The 21,826-nt window shown below is 39.1% G+C and overlaps 1 protein-coding gene across 8 annotated transcripts in view; it reads left to right on the plus strand.

The window, feature by feature from the left end:
* Nucleotides 1–21,826, plus strand: part of SLIT2 (slit guidance ligand 2) — a 404,903-nt gene that overhangs the window by 295,201 nt on the left and 87,876 nt on the right. For 4 of the 8 annotated variants that reach the window (XM_027544143.1, XM_027544147.1, XM_027544144.1 and 1 more), the window contains 7 exons: nt 3,857–3,928; nt 7,912–8,055; nt 8,168–8,331; nt 9,297–9,320; nt 13,104–13,254; nt 16,887–16,961; nt 18,532–18,675. In XM_027544143.1, the coding sequence (XP_027399944.1) occupies nt 3,857–3,928; nt 7,912–8,055; nt 8,168–8,331; nt 9,297–9,320; nt 13,104–13,254; nt 16,887–16,961; nt 18,532–18,675 (774 nt within the window). The remainder of the gene's footprint in view (nt 1–3,856; nt 3,929–7,911; nt 8,056–8,167; nt 8,332–9,296; nt 9,321–13,103; nt 13,255–16,886; nt 16,962–18,531; nt 18,676–21,826) is intronic. The other 4 variants (XM_027544146.1, XM_027544150.1, XM_027544148.1 and 1 more) reach the window with 1 other exon arrangement.

The following is a 21,826-nucleotide window of genomic DNA, read 5'->3' on the forward strand; positions in this document are numbered from 1 at the left end:
AAAGTGAAAGAGGAGAGTGACAAAGTTGGCTTAAAGCTCAACATTCAGAAAATTAAGATCATGGCATCCAGTCCCATCACTTCATGGTAAATAGATGGGGAAACAGTGAGAGACTATTTTTTTGGGCTCCAAAATCACTGCAGATGGTGATTGCAGCCATGAAATTAAAATACGTTTGCTCCTTGGAAGGAAAGTTATGACCAACCTACACAGCGTATTAAAAAGCAGAGACATTACTTTGCCAACAAAGGTCCATCTAGTCAAGGCTATGGTTTTTCCAGTAGTCATGTATGGATGTGAGAGTTGGACCATAAAGAAATCTGAGGGCCGAAGAATTGTTTCTTTTGAACTATGGTGTTGGAGAAGACTTGAGAGTCCCTTCGACTGCAAGGAGATCCAACCAGTCCATCCTAAAGGAGATCCGTCCTGAGTGTTCATTGGAAGGACTGATGTTGAAGCTGAAACTCCAATACTTTGGTCACCTGATGTGAAGAACTGACTCATTTGAAAAGACCCTGATGCTGGGAAAGATTGAAGGAGGGAAGAGAAGGGGACGACAGAGGATGAGATGTTTGGATGGCTTCACTGACTCAATGAACATGAATTTGAGTAGACTCTGGGAGTTGATGATGGACAGGGAGGCCTGGCGTGCTGCAGTCCATGGGGCTGCAAAGAGTTGGACATGACTGAGTGACTGAATTGATGCTGGTCTGCTTAGAAAACTGCAATTTTCTTTAGACCAGAAAAAAAAGGAAAACTATCACTTCACCTGCAGTGTCTGCCTAGGTTCATTTTTGTTTGTTTGTTTGTTTGTTTTTTAGTATATGAAGTCTAAAACCAGGGAAACAACTGCTGGCAGAAAATCTAAAGTGCAGCCGTTCACCCTTTTGGTTGACACCATACCTTTTATTTATCTCAGTTACAGCAGTGACTGGCACATGGGCAAATGATGAACACTGAACAAGTTATCCACTCTTGTATTCTTTTTTTTTTTTTTTCATTTTTTTTTTCCTCTAATTTTATTTTATTTTTAAACTTTACATAATTGTATTAGTTTTGCCAAATATCAAAATGAATCCGCCACAGGTATACATGTGTTGCCTGGAGAATCCCGTGGACAGGGGAGCCTGGCAAACACAGTCCAAAGGGTCCCACAGAGTCAGACACAACTGAGGCAACTTAGCATGCACACACACATGAACAAGTAACCGTTGGATTCAGTTGGGCACCAGGCTTAGAACCTACAAAATTCCGGGCACATAGTGAATGTATAGTATTTATTGCTGAATGCATTACTTGAATGATATTCTATTGAATACCCAAATAGGTGCCAACTTGATCTGATCGTTTGTTCCCTAAAGCCCTCTTTTTCTTATTCTTGACCGAAAGACGTATCTTAGTATTGCTTTACCCTTTCTTAATGCCTTTACTCCTTGCTGCTGCTGCTGCTACTGCTGCTAAGTCGCTTCAGTCGTGTCCAACCCTGTGCGACTCCATAGATGGCAGCCTACCAGCCTCCCCCGTCCCTGGGATTCTCCAGGCAAGAGTACTGGAGTGGGTTGCCATTTCCTTCTCCAGTACATGAAAGTGAAAAATGAGAGGGAAGTCGCTCAGTCGTGTCCGACTCTTTGCGACCCCATGGACTGCAGCCTACCAGGCTCCTCCATCCATGGGATTTTCCAGGCAAGAGTACTGGAGTGGGGTGCCATTGCCTTCTCCTTACTCCTTGAGTCTGATAATATAGAATTCTCTTTTGTTCCTGTGTTTTTAAAATTGTTTCTTCTCTGACTTACATTTTTTAAAAAATCTATATTCTACATAAATGACTTTTTATGTCAAACCATATAACTATACCACTGGAATCTATACAAATGGTATGTCTACTTGTATAGTATAGTCACCCAGATTTATTTCCTTAAGAATTTTCTTCATATTTTATAATTTATCCCACCTCTCACTGACACCTTAAAAGGGAACAGCTTTTTCCTCACTCTGATTCATCTCTGTTGCATTGTCATTTCCCCTCCTTTCTGAACAGAAGTCAGGTACAGCTGCCAAACATATTTTGATTCTCATTTTAGCTTTTTCCTTTACATTTTATGATATCCATTTATTTCTTTTCAAAATGAATGTTTCTGGCCTTTAAAGAATAAATGCCCATTGTAGAGAATATTTTATGAAAATATAGATAGATAGATGCAAATTCAAATGACCTCTGGATGGAAAATCACCTGCAATCTAGAGATCGTCCACTTTTTTCTATGTATATATGAGTATATTTTTCTAAGTGAAATTATACTGTAATATATTCTTCTGTATTATGCTGTTTTAAACTTAATATCATATCATAAGGGTTTCCCAGGTGGTACTAGTGGTACAGAACCTGCCTGCCAACGCAGGGGATACAAGAGATGCGGCTTCGATCTCTAGGTTGGAAAGATCCCCTGAAGTAGGAAATGGCAATCCACTCCAGTATTCTTGCCTGGAAAATTCCATGGAAGAGAAACCTGATGGGCCACAGTCCATGGGGCCACAATGAGTTAGATGTGATTGAGCACAGAGCATACGCATAATATCATAAATACTTTCATGTCAACCAGTATTTCTTCAAACATGATTTTTATCAATGTGAAATATATATTTAGCTAAGCCCCTTCTTTAGAATCTGGAAATATTTTGTTTGTATTTCATTTTTCACCATTATAAATTAGGCCACGATTAATAGTTAGCACATAAAAATATTGTATTTGTCTGATTTTTTTTTCTTAAACTCCTGAGAGAAACTACTTACTTAAAATTTATATACACATTTTTATAAGTCTTGATTGTTGTTATGGTTCAGTTGCCAAGTCCTGTCCTACTGTTCGCAACCCCATGGACTGCTTAGAGAACAGCTACAACTCATTTGTGCCCTTAAAAATATAATTTCTGTCTTTTCCTTCACATTATTATGGTTCCTCCCCTCCTTTATGAGGCTGAGAATAGAAGGCCTTCATTGCAGACCTGTTGTCAGTAGCCAGCATGATGAGTCAATCGTTTTCATTTCCTTGCTGCTGAAATCCTCTCATTTCACCATTTCTGTGAATAAGATAATTTCCTTAATTTATTCCTGTGCTAATTTTTACTTCATTTTCCTCTTCAAACAATATTTATTCATCAATCCAATGTTAGAACATCACTGTGTGCCAAAGCCTAGGCACTGGGTGTATTACAGTGATCGTCATGGTCCCTGCACTTCGTGGTTACACTTAGTGGCTAATGGGGGGAGGGGGGAGGACACGAGGATACATTCCTATTCATATTTCTTTGGGGAACATACATTTTAAAAATTCTGTATAAATATTAATGATCACTGTCTTTGCAAATTTTACATTTCTGATGTATGTACATTATATTTTTAAAACAAATATTTTACACTTATATGGATTCCTTTCACTCTTAACCATTATGATAATTCTAAATTTTACCCCTTTGAAGAACAACGGATTCCAGGTTAGTGTTCTCCTTTGTTATATGCTGTATTCTTTCATATATGAGCTCTGTGTATTTGTGTATAAAAACATGACAAATTAACTGTGGACATTTCTATGAAAGGACAGTAAAATTATAAAGTGTGTTAATTTTTCTTAGTTTTTTGTTTATCTATGGTTTCAAACTTTCTACCATAAACATACATCTAACCTATAATCAGGGGAGAAGCATTTCCAAATTGAAGTTTGTTTACTGTGCTATGGCTTTATGATATATGGAGCTTCCTAACCTCCTTTATGCCTGAACACGTTTGTTTGGATAAATTTGTTTTGCTGCTTGGTCTCTAATATTTTTTGTTTGTTTGTTTAAATCATGTGTTTTCCAGTGTCCTCTATGGAAATAAAATCACAGAACTCCCAAAAAGTTTATTTGAAGGACTGTTTTCCTTACAGTTACTGTAAGTATTTGATTGTTTTTCATCTGTTGAACCTAAATATTATATTTTACACCGTGTACCATCTCGTATTTTCATGGAGGCTTCAGAAAAATTTGACCCAAAATGACAGTTTAATGAAATGGAAAAGATTAGTGAAGCTAACATTGATGATGGTCATTTATTTGAAGACACAAGCGTCCCGGCTGTTCTGTCATTTAAAGTTTCTGCAATCTTTGCCCTTTATGAAATTTATCTGTTTTGATTTAACAGTACTTGGAAAGCAGAAAGACATGGTGATATGTTTATTCACCTTTGTCCAAAAAAATCTCTAACAGTGACAATACTAGAATAACACCCCCCAACACAAAAATGGTCTCTAGTAGTCTAGGACAGAGTGTTAACAAAGTAATCTTTAGTGAGAGAATCATCTGTTAATTTCCTGGATTTTAATATGTAAAGACCACTCTGCTTAGAGAATAGCTACAACTCATTTGTCTCAAAAGAAGTATTTATGATACAAATTTATAAGAATAAGAATTGACTCCAGATGTCATAATGAATGCTCATATGAAAATGAGATTGAAAAAAAAAATATGTTAATACTAAGATTGTTAGTGTTGGATCATCAAAATCTATTCAAATCCCCAGACAATTATAGGATATCTCTTTTGGGGCACACACTGACCTATCTGCTATGGAAGAAAAGATGAATATGCTACAATTTCTGCTCTCACCTAGCTCACAGCCAGCTTACTTTAAAATTCCTAAGTTTAGAATGCTATTTTCTCTTTTGAGTGTATGCATTTGTTGGTGTTAGGTTTGTACCATTTACTTGGTAAAAATGTATTCCTAATCCCACAAACTTCCCAAATGTGGATCTTTTTTTTTACTTGATAAATGTATGGTTATCATTATATCCTATTATTCACATTTTTAACTGTTTATTATTATGCAGAAGCATATTATATATCACAGCCCAATTCATACTCTCTCTCACACACACATGAAACAAATCGTTAACAAAGCAATATTTAACCTTACTATATACAGTACTGTCAATTCTGTCCATTCTCTCTCTTCTTAATGCTATATAACCCAATAAATTAATTTCCAGCAAACCAATCAGTCAAGCTAAATACTGACTTTTGTGACCTAGTGGTTTTATTTGGGCGTAAGATTATTTTACAGCCCCTACAAGGAAGTTAGGTATAGCTGTGTGCTACAGCCAAGTGTTGTCTATTTTTTATTTGCCTCTCTCTCAGTTCTTCCTAGCACTGTTCTCTTTGCCATTTACTTCTAATCTCTTTTGCTACCACTGCCCTCTGTGGTATCAACACTTAAAGTTGCACGTTTTTTTCTTTTCCTCCCATACTTATTGGTAGTTGATGTAGTAAATGGGTTAATAATAAACCCTTGGAATCTCTATGTAGATAAATCTTACTCAAAAAACCAGCTTTCTCACTGTGCCTTAAATTATATCCCTAGACTAAGCCTGCCGGGGCCAACAAGGCACAATTGACTCTGTAAGGTTAGCTGAGAATTTGATTCAGTTAAGCTTCTTAGATCTGTTGAACAGATGAGATATTTGCGAGAAGTGGGTAAATGGAAGGAATAAAAGAAAGTAGTGTTCAGTATTACTCCCCCAATTTCTGGACCACCTGAGAGTAAAGTAAGTACAAAATTCTCAGAGAAGCACTTTCTTTAGTTGTCTTCCAGACTCCCTGCTTTCTCCCTGTCTTTAGCATTCTGCTGCCTGACTCCTCTTTTAGTTAGCTGTATGCCATCTGTCGTGGCCCTGAGTGAGGAGGCATGGATTAATCAGTCCATACCGCAAATCAGTCTCTAAGGTCTTAGGAAAGGATTCTGTAGACCACAGAGAAGGCCAAAACTGAAATTCCTAAAAGAAGATTAAAAAAAAATACGAAACTCTGATCCCTGGTTCAGGAACTAAGATACTACATGCCACATGGTGTGGACAAAAAAAGAAAGAAAACACACCCGAATAGTATGTCCATAAAAAAAAAAAAAAAAAGGCAAAGTGAAAGCGTTAATCACTCAGTTGTGTCTGACTCTTTGTAACTCCATGGACTGTAGCCCATCAGGCTCCTCTGTCCATGGAATTTTCCAGGCAAGAATACTAGAGTGGGTTGCCATTCCCTTCTCTAGAGGATCTTCCCAACCCAGGGATCAAACCCAGGTCTCCTGTATTTAGGCAGATTCTTAACCATCTGAGCTACCAGGGAAAAGGCAAAGGTGAGTTAAAAAAAAGACAAGTGCAGCAAGGAGAACTACTATGAGGAAGTCCTGACTTTGCACAGGCAGAGAGTTGAGATCTTAAAAAAGCAAGTAAAACTGAAATACCCTGTGTTAATCACAGAGGGTCTGTTGGGCAAATTGGGAAATAGTATTCAGTGTGTTAAAAAGGAAGGCATCACACCCAAACCATATAGCACATATTTTTGAGTTACCAAGTATTTGTTAAAATCCTAAGTATCAAAGCTCCGAACTAGATGGTGAGAGAGAATAAGAAATATCAAAAAATTTTCTGCCCCCAGAAGGCTAAACTCTCTGCAGATGAACTATGTGGGCCTATGTAAAATAGTTGACGAAACTAGGTAACACTGACTAACTTGCTCTGGAAAGTAGAGGAAGGAGCATGTTAATTGGGTGAAAGTTGTATTCTGGAAAATTCTTGCTCTGGAGAAAGTGAGGTCCTCTGAGGTCTTGATAGGCCAGATGGTTGAGGCAGATGGAGAGCAGGACCCGTGTATTCCCATAGGTGAAGCAAGCATGAATAAAAGCATAGGCAAGGTGACATGTAACCTGTAAGGATGACGTTTGCACAAGATCTGTAAACCATGGCTCCACAAAATACTAATATTGAATATTGGTACGATATATGAGAAAATGGAGAAGGAAATGGCAACCCACTCCAGTATTCTTGCCTAGAGAATCCTATGGACAGAGGAGCCTGGTGGGCTGCTGTCTGTAGGGTCGCACAGAGTCAGACACGACTGAAGCGACTTAGCGTGCATGCATGCATTGGGAAGGTAATGGGAACCCACTCCAGTATTCTTGCCTGGAGAATCCTGGGGACGGGGGAGCCTGGTGGGCGGCCGTCTGTGGGATTGCACAGAGTCAGACACAACTGAAGTGACTTAGCAGCAGCATATGAGAAAAAAAGTTTGTGAGATACTGTGCTAAACAAAGTGAATTGGATATCTATACTGCAGAATAGAGCTTCTCTGATGGCTCAATGGGTAAAGAATTCATCTGCAGTGCAGGAGACATAGGAGATGTAAGTTTGATCCCTGGGTCGGGAAAGTCCCCTGGAGGAGGAAATGGCAACTCACTCCAGTATTCTTTCCTGGAGAATCCCATGGACAGAGGAGCCTGGCGAGCTACAGTCCATGGGATTGCCAAGGGTTGGACATGACTTAGTGACTAAACAGCAAGAGTTCAGAAAAGGGAATCAGAGATCCCATTGGGAATTTTGGGCTGTTGTCAGGTCTTGAGTTATTCAGAGCAAATTGGGAGTTACTGCACTGTTTGGGAGAGGAGTGACGTGATCTGATCGATGTTTAGAAGTCTCACTCCAGCTACTGTTCTGAGAATGGATTGGACTTCTTTTTCTTAGAGCAGCTCCAAGGACTAATGTTTATGAGGACTTTATAGAGCCTTTGATAGCAAAGGCTGGTTCTCACCCACCTTTATCTATTGCTGTACTTCTGCACCTTCCAGAGAATATCTTTGATAATTTTTTGTTGGATAAATGTGTAAGTACCACTAGATTTAGGCAATCCAATCATTAGATATGACCCTTGCTTTATCTGCCATGACCCCAAATCTTCAGCCTGTGATACCTGAATAATGACAGTTAAATCTTAGTGTCAAGGTTAAAAGCAGTGAATTTCTTGATTGGATTTTCTCAATAACAAGAGTCTTGAAGGTGGGTTAATGAGATACTACACTTTAATTAATTCTATAACTATTTGATCAAACAGATTACTGAATGCCAACAAGATAAACTGCCTCCGGGTAGATGCTTTTCAGGATCTGCACAACCTGAACCTTCTCTCCTTATATGACAACAAGCTTCAGACCATCGCCAAGGGGACCTTTTCACCTCTCCGGGCCATTCAAACCATGTATGTATATGGAGTCAGGGTCAAATTTGATGACCATTGTTTTCATTCTGGATTTGAGAGTTGAGTTCATTGCAAGTCATGTGTAAAAGTGTTCTGTATGTGTTTCTGAAAGGCATTTGGCCCAGAACCCCTTTATTTGTGACTGCCATCTCAAGTGGCTGGCGGATTATCTCCATACCAACCCAATCGAGACCAGTGGTGCCCGCTGCACCAGTCCCCGGCGACTGGCAAACAAAAGAATCGGACAGATCAAAAGCAAGAAATTCCGTTGTTCAGGTAATTTCTTACTTTGTGTGACATTTCCCCTGTGTTACTGAAAACAGTAGTTAATGAGATGTAGAGACAGCTGACCTTCGACTGAATCGCCAAACATTACAGAATTGTATTTCTTTTTCTTCTGCCCATGAAGAAAAATAGACACCATTCACATAGAATCCCTACATGTAACCTTTTTAACACACTATCCAGCAGAAGAAATAAAGGGAAAAAGATGCCTGGATACTTCAGGCTGTAATCCCAGGGTTTGAATTTAACAGTGGCCTTCTAGCTAACTCAGTGCCTGTTAAATCTCATGTTTGTTGTATTGTTTTCCATTGAGCAGTGGTGAAGTAGTTAATTGTCTTTCTATTTCTCTGAGAAAGTGAACTGCGGCGTAGTTACTTGATTTGCTCAGGTTCAGAAGTAGGGGGAAAAAGAACACTCTGGATTCCTTGCTTCTCACAGGAAAACAATGTTTTGTTTCTACCTTTACGTTTTCACATTTTGACCAGGACTGTGAAGATATTTTTTTTTTTTTTTCTGAAAGGCCATCTTTTAACACTTTGGGAATATTACATTTACTTATAAAAAGTGAAATATAGGTGCATTGTACTAATATTAAAGAGAAAACTTAGTTCATTGAAATTTTATATTTGCTTTGGTATAATTCTTTCTATTTTCTCAAAATAAAATGCATTATTTATGTTTCGGGTAGTACACTACCCAACTATTCCAGGCGTTATTTCACATTCGGCAGTTAATTCATAACTAAAAAGCTAATATCAAGATAAAGCCGTTTATTGTCCATGATTCTAGATGCATTTCCTACTCATGGTTATACTTCAGCCACTGCTGTGAATATACATTTTTTTCACTTAATTATCTATAGTAACTTTAGTCCATTCTTAATCTAATATAACTCATATCTCTGCTTGCTGACATTCAGGTGCATCTTCTATTTTTTTTCTCTTTTTTTTATTTAGCTAAAGAACAGTATTTCATTCCAGGTAGGTTTTGCTCGGTAGTAGGACTAACTGCAGACACCTTTTTCTCACTTATAAAACCTAGCTTCTAAAACTCTGATATGCATGCTTTCAAAAGTCCATTGGATACGCTGTAGCTAGATTCTGCATAGATCACTAGTAACTGTTTCCTGAAAACCCGACCTTTGCATGCAGCTTCTGATGTTAAACATACATATTATTAAACTCCCACTTTTTTTTTCTCTCTCTCTCTCACTTTGGCACATTATCTAAAATTTCTCACAGTAGCTAAAATGTTTGAACCTATGGCTTTCTACTTAAATCATTTTCTCTCCTTATGTGTATATCTGACCTTTCAACCTGTTTTTAAAATATAGCTTCTTGAGCTGGTTTTAAAGACAGACCTTTCTGTGTCAAAGAACTAGTTCTACATGCAATCAGTCACAAACACACAAAACTGTTTTCAATCATGAGATTTACTCTTTTATAGAGATTTTTCTATACTAAAAAAGTATCCCTTACTTTTTGCTTTACTTGGTTTGCTGTTGCTTCGCTTTTTATACCAAAGCATCAGCTTCCTACTGGTTTATGTGCAGCTGTACTTTGTGATCTTCAATTCTTGCATCTTTGGACTCGTAGTATAACAACTCCATGAAAGCAGGATTGATATCCATCCTGAAAGTATCATGAGCACCCAGTGCCTTGAATAACTTAGTTGAATGGAGTGTTTCTTAGAAAAATAATTGAAATATTTTACCACTGCAATCTTAACACTGTCAAAGCTGATGATTCTAGAACTAGCTCTTTGAAGTATGTTTATTTACTTATTTCTTCCTTGCCTGCCAATTGTGTAAAATGCCTCTTGACTTGTTTGTTTTAAACTATTATTTAAAAATACATGTTAGTAACTCATTGGCTATATTTGTAATCTCCTGGGTATATTCTAGACTATAAAATATTTTAATAGTTATAAATAAAGATATTTCTAAGCTGTTAGTATAAAAAAAAACATCTTTTCTCTTAAGAGTTCTAGGTTTGGTCTCTATTTTAAGGAGATATGCCTTGCTTGCCATTGCTGAATTATAATACGAATAATTTTATGCATTTAACCGATTTTGTTTTATCACATATTTTGACTTGAATGATCAGTAATATTTTGTATATTACACTGGCTCCAGAAGAAGTAACATGTTGAAATAACAATTGGCTTTCATTGGCAATCTTTAAATTTATTATTTTTACCCAATTATTAAATAGAAAGTCATCTGATAACTATTACCCAGAAAAAGTTATATTGAAAACCAGAACCCCCCATAGGATAAAACATTGATATTACTTAAATGTCCAAATTAGAGAAGTTAATATTATCAAAATATTCAATCTCTTACATTTAAATATGCTTTTTCATAATTAGAAATTCGGAGAAGGCAATGGCACCCCACTCCAGTACTCTTGCCTGGAATATCCCATGGATGGAGGAGCCTGGTGGGCTGTAGTCCATAATTAGAAATTAGTATTTCAAATTCACCAAGTAAAAAAATCAGGTAGTTTTCAAAATTTTGTTAATAAGATTCAGTTCAGTTCAATCTCTCAGTCATGTCCAACTCTTTGTGACCCCAGGGAAACAGCACACCAGGCTTCCCTGTCCATCACCACCTCCTGGAGCTAACTCAAACTCATGTCCATCAAGTGGGTGATGCCACCCATTGAATCAGTGATGCATCGAGTTGATGATGCTGTTAACAAGATTAACAGCAGCCAAATAGGTTTTGCAAGGAAAAAAAAAAAAAAAACCTCTATATCAGATATCATGGCTTAATTGTCAATTTCTGATTATTCAGTTTACATGATTTAAAAGCGTAATTCTAGAAGTCAGGACTCAGAAGAATTCTTTGAGCCTCTGCTCCCTCTCCACCCCACCCCCCCCAGATATTAATTAAAATCTAAGCTTACTGAGAGAGTAGTCATAAAATAAGTATTATTGTCATTGCATTGAATGCAGATTATTTTCAACGTAAAATACCTCATGTATCTGTCATTTACACTTTATTCCCTGCATTTTCTCTATTTCACTTTTAAAATGAAAGCTTAAACCACAATACAACAGATCCTCATGTCATATCGTAAATGTCATGACATTAATTGCCAAATGTAATGAAACTATTATATTCAACTTTCCGAACTTCTTCCGAGATCCTGATTCCATTTAATTCAGTGACATTATTTATGAGTTGGAAACGTCATTAAAAAGCATGTAAGCCATAAAACCTAAGGTTTCGTCCAAATTTTCCATTGGGAGTCCTTGATGATCAATCTCATGATTTGCATTTTATTTCATTTCACGTGTCTGTTTGCCTACCACCATTCTGGATGGCGTCTAGATAGTACAGTGATCACTCAGAACAAAATTTATCTTGTGAAGAGTTCATCTTTTAAAGGACTTGACAAGAACTTAATTTGTGCTATGCATCTTGTATGCCATTGCTTTTCCTGTAAGACCCCTGTGCTTCACAAAATGATTATGAAAGTTTACAAAGCATGACGGTTCCTGTCAAACCGAGCCATTCCCCAATAATTGCCACAGTCAGGGAGGAAGGACGAGACCTTAGTGAGTTATATATATACTATGTGAATCTTACTTGGGTTTGCTCTGTCTTTCTTTCCTTCTGGGTGATCTTTACTTTTTCAGGAATTCACCATTTGGGCTGTAAGTAAAAGTGTCTGATCTGAAACATAATATCCTCCCTTTTCAATCCTGATGTATCTTCTTTTAGTCTCACTCTTCTGCGCCTTCTTATTTGTTTTTATTTTTTCAAGAAGACACCACAGATCTGTTGGGCCTCTCTGTTGTCCTTGTAGCGCACCTTCAACTTCTCCCTGGATGTTGTTCCCGAAAAAGCTGTTGTTTCAATTCTGCAGTTCTGAGGAACGCTGGAGGCACCTTTCAGTATAGCCCCTTCTTTGTGTTTCCAGGAACTCTTCGGTAGTAATACTCTTACTATGGTCATAAACATTCTTACGGGAAGAATGCATGTCATGTAAACAGTATTACGTTTCCAGACCGTCTGTAGCTTCTCTCCTGCTTCCCTTCATCTTTCCTCTTGGTCTTCCCCTTGGCCTAGTGGATGGTGTAGTGGTTATGTAGCGAGATTTTCTGTTGTGCTTGATCTAACCATGTGGTTGCCAGGTATGAGTAAAACATGGTTCCGTCAAGCACCATGGAACGTCACGCAGCTTTCTACAGCATGACAAGCTGCTGAGGCTTAAATCAGGATTTACTTGTCTCTTTTTATAAAATCAAAATGAACAAAAGAGGGCTTTTTAAGCATTTCTGAAGATTATGTGAGAGGGAGAGAATAATAAAAGACCATAGAAAATTAAAAAACCTGAGTCCATCTATTTGCCTTGAAAGCCCTGATTGAAAATGATATATAGGCATATGTTTATTACTGGATACATTTTCAATTCTTGACTCAGAGAAAAAAATAAACTTTTTCACGATTAGTAGCCATTGTGTGATTAGCTGTCGAATAGGCTAGAATGGCTCACAACTGGATCAGCAGAAAGTACAGCTGTGAAAAGCTCAACTCTGTTAATGTTTTCCTGTCCTGTGAATCCGGTTACTCTTTTTTCCAGCAAATTCCAAGCCCTTGTTTTAACCCTTTCCTGACATCCATTGACCAAAACCCCCCAAGTTGTCTCCCTGCTGCATAATCTATAGTTACCTTACTTTTTTCTTCCTACAAATTAACAAATATTCTAACTTTCAGACTCAGTATCTTCTTTTTTGGCTTGAATCCTCAATAGGTACAGAAGATTATCGATCAAAATTAAGTGGGGACTGCTTTGCCGATTTGGCTTGCCCTGAAAAGTGCCGCTGCGAAGGGACCACAGTAGACTGCTCCAATCAAAAACTCACCAAAATCCCAGATCACATTCCCCAGTACACTGCAGAGCTGTAAGTTCATCTCCCAGAAAAATCCAGTTTCAGAAGGAGGGAACGAGAGCATCAAAACATTGGGATTCTTTTCTTGCCCTTTCATCTCAATAATTATGTTAATTTTAATTGACACACATTGGCATAACTCTATTTTGTACAAATGTAAGTATTAGAGGCTTTCTTCCTTCCTCTTTCTGGTCCAAGGTACAACTACAGAAAATAACTCAAAAATTCAGTTAGTACTTGATAATGCTAATAACAGTACATCCATTTGATACTTATTACTTGGGGGCTTCCCTGATAGATGAGTTGGTAAATAGTCCACCTGCAATGCTGGAGACACCGGTGTGATTCCTGGGTCAGGAAGATCTGCTGGAGAAGGAGTATGCTACCCACTCCAGTATTCTTGGGCTCCTCTTATAGCTCAGCTGGTAAAGAATCTGCCTGCAGTGCGGGAGATCTGGGTTTGATCCCTGGGTTGGGAAGATCCCCTGGAGAAGGGAAAGGCAACCCATTCCAGTATTCTGGCCTAGAGAATTCCATGGACTGTATAGTCCAAGGGTTGGCAAAGAGTCAGACACAACTGAGTGACTTTCACTTTCACTTTCCCTGATAGCTCACTTGGTAAAGAATTATACCTGCAATGCAGGAGACCCTGGTTCAATTCCTGGATGGGAATGATCCCCTGGAGAAGGGATAGGCTACCCACTCCAGTATTCTTGGGCTTCCCTTGTGGCTCAGCTGGTAAAGAATCCACCTGTAGTGCAGGAGACTTGGGTTCGATCCCTGGGTTTGGAAGATCCCATGGAGAAGGGAAAGATTACCCACTCCACTATTCTGGCCTGGAGAATTCCATGGACTATATAGTCCATGGGGTGGCAAAGAGTCGGACACGACTTAGTGACTTTCACTTTCTTGCGTATGAATTATGTCCAAGGGCTTTCCTGGTAACTCAGGTGGTAAAGAATCTGCCTGCAATGCAGGAGACCTGGGTTCAATCCCTGGGTCGGGAAGATCCCCTGGAGAAGACAATCCTAGAGAGAGAAGACTCTCCAGTATTCTTGCCTGGAAAATCCCAGGGACAGAGAAGCCTGGAGGGCTACAGTCCATGGGGTCACAAAGAGTCAGACACAGCTGAGCGACTAACCCTTTCACTGTGTCCAAACCCATTTCTAAGCATTTAATTGATTTTTAATGTATTTAGTCTTTTCAGCAACCAAATGAAATAGTTTGGAGTCAACATTTTGAATCTTTGTTCATTGTGAATTCAATCAGAGTCCTTTTTTATCAGCTATACTATAATAATTCACTGACTCATAAGTTGAAGGATTCAGTAATTGTCAAGTATAAAACACTAAGGATAGTTTTCTTTTTCTGAACAGTGGATAACATAGCAGGAAAAACTGAAAATGATAAAGTGTGAGCAGATCTATATTTATAATACTAACATAGGGCTTAGCACATACTAGGTTCTAAAATATATTTGTTGAATTATTTATAGATTCTGTGTCCATCTGTGTTGGCCTTTACTGACTTAGTTATAAAAGTATGACATTTAATGTTAGGGTTTCTAAAAAAATAAAAACCTAATGAAACCTCATCACTTTTAGAACATCTTAGTAGTGTTTATGTCTAGCACCATCTGGTATTTGTCATTAACTGCTTTGCAAAGTTGGTTGTCTTTTTGTGCCTGTATAATTCTTTCATGTTCAACTAGATTATAGCCCCTTGATGGCAGGGATTGTTTTATAGTTTATCTCTCACAGTACCTATGCTGATGCCTGTTACTTAATGAATTTTAATCAATTTACATATTTAAAAATTATACAGTGCTTTCAAAAAGATGACAGCAGCTAACTACCTAGTGGTTATAAGGATTTTTTTTTTAATTTCTATTCGTACATGAAGCTATTTCATAGGTCCAGAACTTTAGAATTGTGTGGACACCATGCAATAAAATCTCCAAACTCTGTGTTTACTGTCATGTACGGAGTTATATTTATGTTCAGTAACTCTGCAAAGAATTCTAATTCTATCTTTCAGCATGATAATACTTAAAATAAGTTCACCTGTCACTCATGCATTTAGAAACTAGTACCTAGTTTATCTTTCAGCAAAGGTTGTGTTTGCTGAGAATGATGGCATTGATGGTAACTAATGATGGTAACTAATTAAGAAATTACGATTTTTAAAAATTAGTCCTGGGAAGAAAATATTTGCAAAATATATATCTGTAAGGAACTCATATCCAGAATACATAAAGAGCTCTTGAAACACAGTGATTAATATCTACTTTACCTGAGACTGCTCTGTCAGTCCATTGGTTAAGACGTAGAGCTTCCACTGCAGAGGGCATGGGTGCAATCCCCAGCCGAGGATTTAAGATCCCGCAAGACATGTGTGTGGCTGCTCTTCCCTCCCTCCACCCCGCTCAAAAAAGTACCTTACCAGATTAAAAAGTGATCAAATAATTTGTATGGACATTTCTCCAAAGAAGATATCTAAATGACTGATAAGCACATGATAAAGCACTCAGGATCGCTAGGCATGTGAAAATACAAATGAAAACCCCAATGAGGTAGCACTTCACATCCACTGGCTTTTAAAAAAGACAGTAATGGGTAAGAGAAATTTGGCCCCCCATACATTGCTGGTGGAAATGTAAAATGGTCCAGCCCTTTTGAAAAACAGTTTGGCTTTTCCTGAGGTGGCTAACATGGTTAAATGGCTTTACCATCTGACACAGTGGTTTCACACCTATGTATATAGCTGAAAATTGAAATCATACATCTACACAAAATCTTGTACACCAGTGTTCCTAGCAGATTATTTATAATCATCCAAGTGGATGCAACTCAGATATCCATCAGCTGATGAATGGATAAACACATGTGGCATATCCACACAACGGAATATAATTCGGCCATAAAATGGAATGAAGTACCAATCTATGCTAAACGTGGAAAGACCTTATAAAAATTAAGCAAAGTGAAAAAAGCCAGGCCAAAAATCCACATTTTGTATGATTCTATTAATAAGAAATCTTCAGAATAGGAAAATCTGTAGAGACAGAAAATAAATTACTGGTTGCTAAGGATTGAGATAGCGGAGGGCAGGAAATTGAGAGTGACTACTGACAGGCAGGGGGTTTCTTTTTTGGGTGATGAATATGTTCTGGAGTTGGAACGCAAAGATGGTTGCACAAGTTTGTGAATATTTTTAAAACCACTGAATTGTACACTTTAAAAGGGTACACTGTATGGTCTGGAAATTGTATACCAGTAAAGTTGTTAATAAAAACATTTATGGAACAAGTGACTAGAAAAAAAAAGGTCTAAAATGCTTTTGGAAGCAGCGGTAAGAGTGGAAAAAAAGAGGAAAAAACAATCTACAGATTACTGAATGATGAGTTGGTTTTGAATTTTGATTATTGGTTTTCTTTACTATATGCTTCTTAATATGTTTTATTTTGATCCTTACAATATGGGATAAATTGAAAAATATCTGTCCTTCCCACAAATTTTCTGATACATGTCTTGTATTTTTCTTTTGGATAATCATTAAGTAATGTTATAATTCTGTACGAGAAATAAAATTTAATCTCTTCCTGACTTTTGGGAATGAAACTCTTCTGTTTCTGCTTTCCCTAGGCGCCTCAACAATAATGAATTTACAGTGTTGGAAGCTACCGGGATCTTCAAGAAACTTCCTCAGTTACGTAAAATGTAAGCCATATATTAGCCATCTTTAAAAATTCCTATAGTGTTGTGTTCTCTTATACCTTTGTAGTTTTATTTCGATTTCTTAGGAAATAGGGAAAATTAAAGATTCAAAGATATGTCCATACGGTGACCACTTGTGATATGAATATAGGGTAAACACTGAGAGAAACCTAAGTAATTTGCTCTTTTCTGTGTATGTCAGCGATGGCGACCAGGTTTTCTGTAGCAGAACCCTCATGTCTTTAACGCTGACAGCTGGTCTGTTACATGGTCACAGCAGGAGTCCCCCAGTCTAAGTGCACTAGAGATGAGTTCAGTAACGTGTTGTAACTTCCTTCACCATTCCCCAAACCGTGCTGTTATTTCTCTTTCAGCACATTCATGTCGACTGTTTGACTTTTTGCTTCATTAAGCTTTCATTAGAAGATAGTCAAAATTAATGATTGGTAATCTGGCTTGATAGCTCACGTGTGTTACTACATGTCTGCAACTCATATTTTAAAATAAGTTTCTAAGGTCAGCAGTTTCCACAACACTCAGACAGTAATCCAGCCCCCTTGAGGATGATGGAAGGAGGGATAGGACAGAGGCCAAGAGTGTAGGGCCATGGAGCACTGTCAACATAACAGGAAACATCAGGAGGAGCAGAGAAGCACGCTTTCGTGGTATCTGTGCTGTCATATTGTGACTGATCCACAGGCAGAGAGTGGAAATGGCAGAGCAGACTGAATGCACTTCCTGTGCACTTGGCCTGCATAATACACTGCCTCCCAAAGAGTTTCTAAAGTCTTAAACGTCCTCCTTTTTCACTGATGCTGACTGCTTTTTCTTTTTAGCTGTAAAATGCTTTTCAATTCAACACATATTTATTCAGAGGCTGCTATGTGAAGTGCTCTGAAAGGAATAAAATGATACCTAAAAATGATCCTTATTTTGTGGGCATCACTGGTCTTGGAGTGAGCCTTGAGAAAGAAAAAATCTCTAGGAAGGTGTTACCTACCTCAACTGGATGTTCTTGCCCTTTGGGCAAGCATTAGTGTTTTGTATCGTACAGAATATGGGCAGTTAATTTGGTGGTTCTGACCCATTATTACATGAGAGGTTATGGGCACAATCGCATATTCAAATACATTTCTGATGTTGTCTAACCCCAACATATTCTAGTTTTTCCTTCTTTACTCAGCTGCCTTCTTTGAGTAATGAATTCATTAAACCGTTTAAATTGGGGGCACTTCTTTGAAAAAAAGTTTCTTATTAAGTGTGGCGGCAAACGTGAAAGTTTACACAATGCAGTACCTGACATCAAGGTTTTTATATTTCTGGGGGCCCTGGTGGGTCCGTGATTGGGCTGGCACCATTCAGCATAGATGTTTCCCGCTTGTATGATTATCACTTTGTCTTGATGGAATCAGAAAGTTGTGACTTTTCAGAGCCTTGGGAATGCCAGGCAGTGAAGAGCTTAGAGGTTTTGTGGAAGATGCTTGTTCAGTAAAAGAAAATGATCAGAGGCATTGCTTAGTGCCCTTGTTGTTAGAAATTGTTTCAAATATTTGTTTCAATCATTTTTACTTAGAAACTTTAGCAACAATAAGATCACAGACATTGAAGAGGGAGCGTTTGAAGGAGCATCTGGTGTGAATGAAATACTTCTCACGAGTAATCGTTTGGAAAATGTTCAGCATAAGATGTTCAAGGGCTTGGAAAGCCTCAAGACTTTGTAAGTATTCTCATTTGCATTGTGATTTTTCTACCACAGAGCTGTCATTCACAGTTCTTTATATTCCTGGGAGGAGTAGCTCCTGCTCTTCCTCACCCCCCTCCCCATCTCTCTGTCTCTCTCTTCCTCTCAGTCTCTCTCACACACACACGCAAATACATTTTTTAGAGGCAAACAGTTCCTGACTCCAGTACCTCTGGCTTCAATATGTTGCTTACAAATGATCAATAGAGTCTCTCCTGGCTATTGAATCCTCAGCAAAAAAGATCATCTTGGTTCCAGTGCTTGTACAGATCTGGCTCCCTGTGCTTTCTCAAAATGATCATTCTCTTTCCTTTCATTCAAATTCCTCCATCTAATACTATGTCTTGGCCCAAGGTCACCAGCTTCAGAGCCAATTCCAAATCTGTGGAATAAGCCTAGATTGAGACTACCTTCATCTGCCCTTTCAAGGTCTTAGTGAAGAAAAAAAAAGAAAGTGGCTGCTGGTGTCTCTTTTAGTATCTATTTCAAAGAAAACATGTTAAGAGTATGTCAGCTTACTCAGGGATAGGGAAGCTAGGAAAAGAAATCTTATATGTTTCTAAAAGGTTGTTGGCCCAGGAAAATGTGGCTTGAATAGAAAAGGACAACACCTTGAGTTACTTGAGTCTTCATTCAGTGTGTTTATGTAGCTTTTATAACCTTTAAAGAATATAAATATGTTTGCCGTAAGTGGTGGACTAAGCATTGGAAGAAACACCAACAAAACTGAAACCTTTGGAAGGCACGAAGGAAATTGTAAGCAAGAAGCAGCCCTTGGGAATTGCAGTGGAAAGAGACCAAACTCCATGTCTCTTACCCTATCCCTTGGAGGCACCAAGAGCCACGCCCAGGGGAACTGAGACCCAAGGGAGTTCATGCCTGACCTTAATCAGACGCGAGGGATAGGACATTTCCCCAGCGTTCGATAGCATCCCAATTAACATCCCACTCAAAAAAGCACCTGTCCGTGAAAGGCACACATGGCCTGAGACAAACCACCCAGCACAACCAGCCTGCAACCTGCTGGCTCCTCTCATGGGCTAACTCGGGGTCCCAACAAAGTGAAAAATGTAATGCAAATATCCTTTTGGTCTTTTTATGGAGGAGATACTGGGAGTGTGTAAAAGGAGGGCAGAGAAGTTATACTACAGGTGGCTACATCTACTCCTGCCCCCATTCCCCTCTCCCAAGCTGTCTCGGGTAACTTGGCAAAACTAAGTCCTGCAGCAGCCAGAAGCCTGCCTTCTTAGATGGTGGCTGAGCCACTGATGTTACTAGAGCCTTCTCCTCAAGGGGGCAGTGTGCGTCAGGGTGGGCAATGGGGGGTGTTTGCCAAAACAGTCTCTGTTCACCAGTGCCAAATAGAAAGGTGTAGAGAGAGATTTGTGAAGTAGAAAAGAGTAGTTTTTATTGCTTTGCCAGGCTAAGGGGGCCACAGAGGACTAATGCCATCAAGACCATGTGACCCACCTTGGAGTGGGTAGTGTTCAAGGAGGTAGGGCGTGATCAGCTTGTGGACAGTTCGTGGACTGGTTGGCATCAAGGTTAAGTTTCAAGCATCATCAATTTTCTGGTTTCAATCCGTTCTAGGGTCAGTAGTTTTTACCTGAAGGGAGTTTACTTCCTGTAAAAAAAAACAGCTTAGGAATGTGTATCAGGCCTTTATCTGTATCTTTCAGGAAACTGGGAGTTCAGTGAAACTGCTATGTGGCAGAATTATGGTCTAAATTATTACCATTTCCCTAGCCTAACAGTTCTTTAGGCTATTCTTTGTTTCCACATCTTGATATTTCGCAATCATCAACTCTCGAATTAGCATTTTACTTCAAAAGACAAAGACACAGGGGCTTGTACAAGGAGCTTCAAGGGGAGGCGTGAGGTCTGCCTGTAACTCTGCTTACTTTGGTCAGCCTTGGGCTGCCATAACAAGATACCACAGACTGAATGACTTAAACAGGAGAAATGTGTTTTCTTATTGTTCTGGAGGCTAGAATTCCAAAATCAAGGTGCTAAGATGATTGGTTTCTGGAGAGAACTCCTTCCTTGGCTTGTAGATGGCCACGTTCTCTCTGTGTCCTTCTATGGCTTTTCCTCTGTGTGTGGGACAAGAGAACTCTGGTGTCCTTTCTTCTAAGGACACCAGTCCAGTCAGAACAGGGCTCCACCCTTAGGATCTCATTTCATCTTTGTGAGGTCGCTCAGTCTTGTCTGATTCTTTGTGACTCCATGGACTATAGCCTACCAGGCTCCTTCGTCCATGGGATTTTTCAGGCAAGAGTACTGGAGTGGATTGCGATTTCCTTTTCCAGGGGATCTTCCTGACCCGGGGATTGAACTTGGGTCTCCCACAATGCAGGCAGATGCCTTACCATCTGAGAAACCAGGGAATCTACTTTTACCATCTGAATCACCATTTCACCTTAACTAGCTCCCTAAAGGCCCCATCTCCAAGTGCAGTCCCATCAGGGATTGGAGCTTCCCAGATGGCTCAGTGATAAAGAATCCGCCTGCCAATACAGGAGACGTGGGTTTTACCTCTGGATAGGGAAGATCCTCTGGAAGAGGAAATAGCAACCCACTCTAGTATTCCTGCCTGGAAAATCCCATGGACAGAGGATCCTGGCAGACCATAGTCCTTGGGGTCACAAAGAGTCAGACACAGCTGAGTGAGCACACATGCAAGGCTTCAGCATATGAGTTTTCAGTTCAGTTCAGTTCAGTCGCTCAGTTGTGCCCGACTCTTTGTGACCCCATGAATTGCAGCACGCCAGGCCTTCCTGTCCATCACCAACTCCAGGAGTTCACTCAAACTCATGTCCATTGAGTTAGTGATGCCATCCAGCCATCTCATCCTCTGTCGTCTGCTTTTCTTCCTGCCCCCAATCCCTCGCAGCATCAGAGTCTTTTCCAATGAGTCAACTCTTTGCATGAGGTGGCCAAAGTATTGGAGTTTCAGCTTTAGCATCAGTCTTTCCAAAGAAATCCCAGGGCTGATCTCCTTCAGAATGGACTGGTTGGATCTCCTTGCAGTCCAAGGGACTCTCAAGAGTCTTCTCCCACACCACAGTTCAAAAGCATCAATTCTTTGGCGCTCAGCCTTCTTCACAGTCCAACTCTCACATCCATA

The sequence above is a fragment of the Bos indicus x Bos taurus genome, chromosome 6 (genome assembly GCF_003369695.1).
Source record: "Bos indicus x Bos taurus breed Angus x Brahman F1 hybrid chromosome 6, Bos_hybrid_MaternalHap_v2.0, whole genome shotgun sequence".
NCBI classification, from domain to species: domain Eukaryota; kingdom Metazoa; phylum Chordata; class Mammalia; order Artiodactyla; family Bovidae; genus Bos; species Bos indicus x Bos taurus.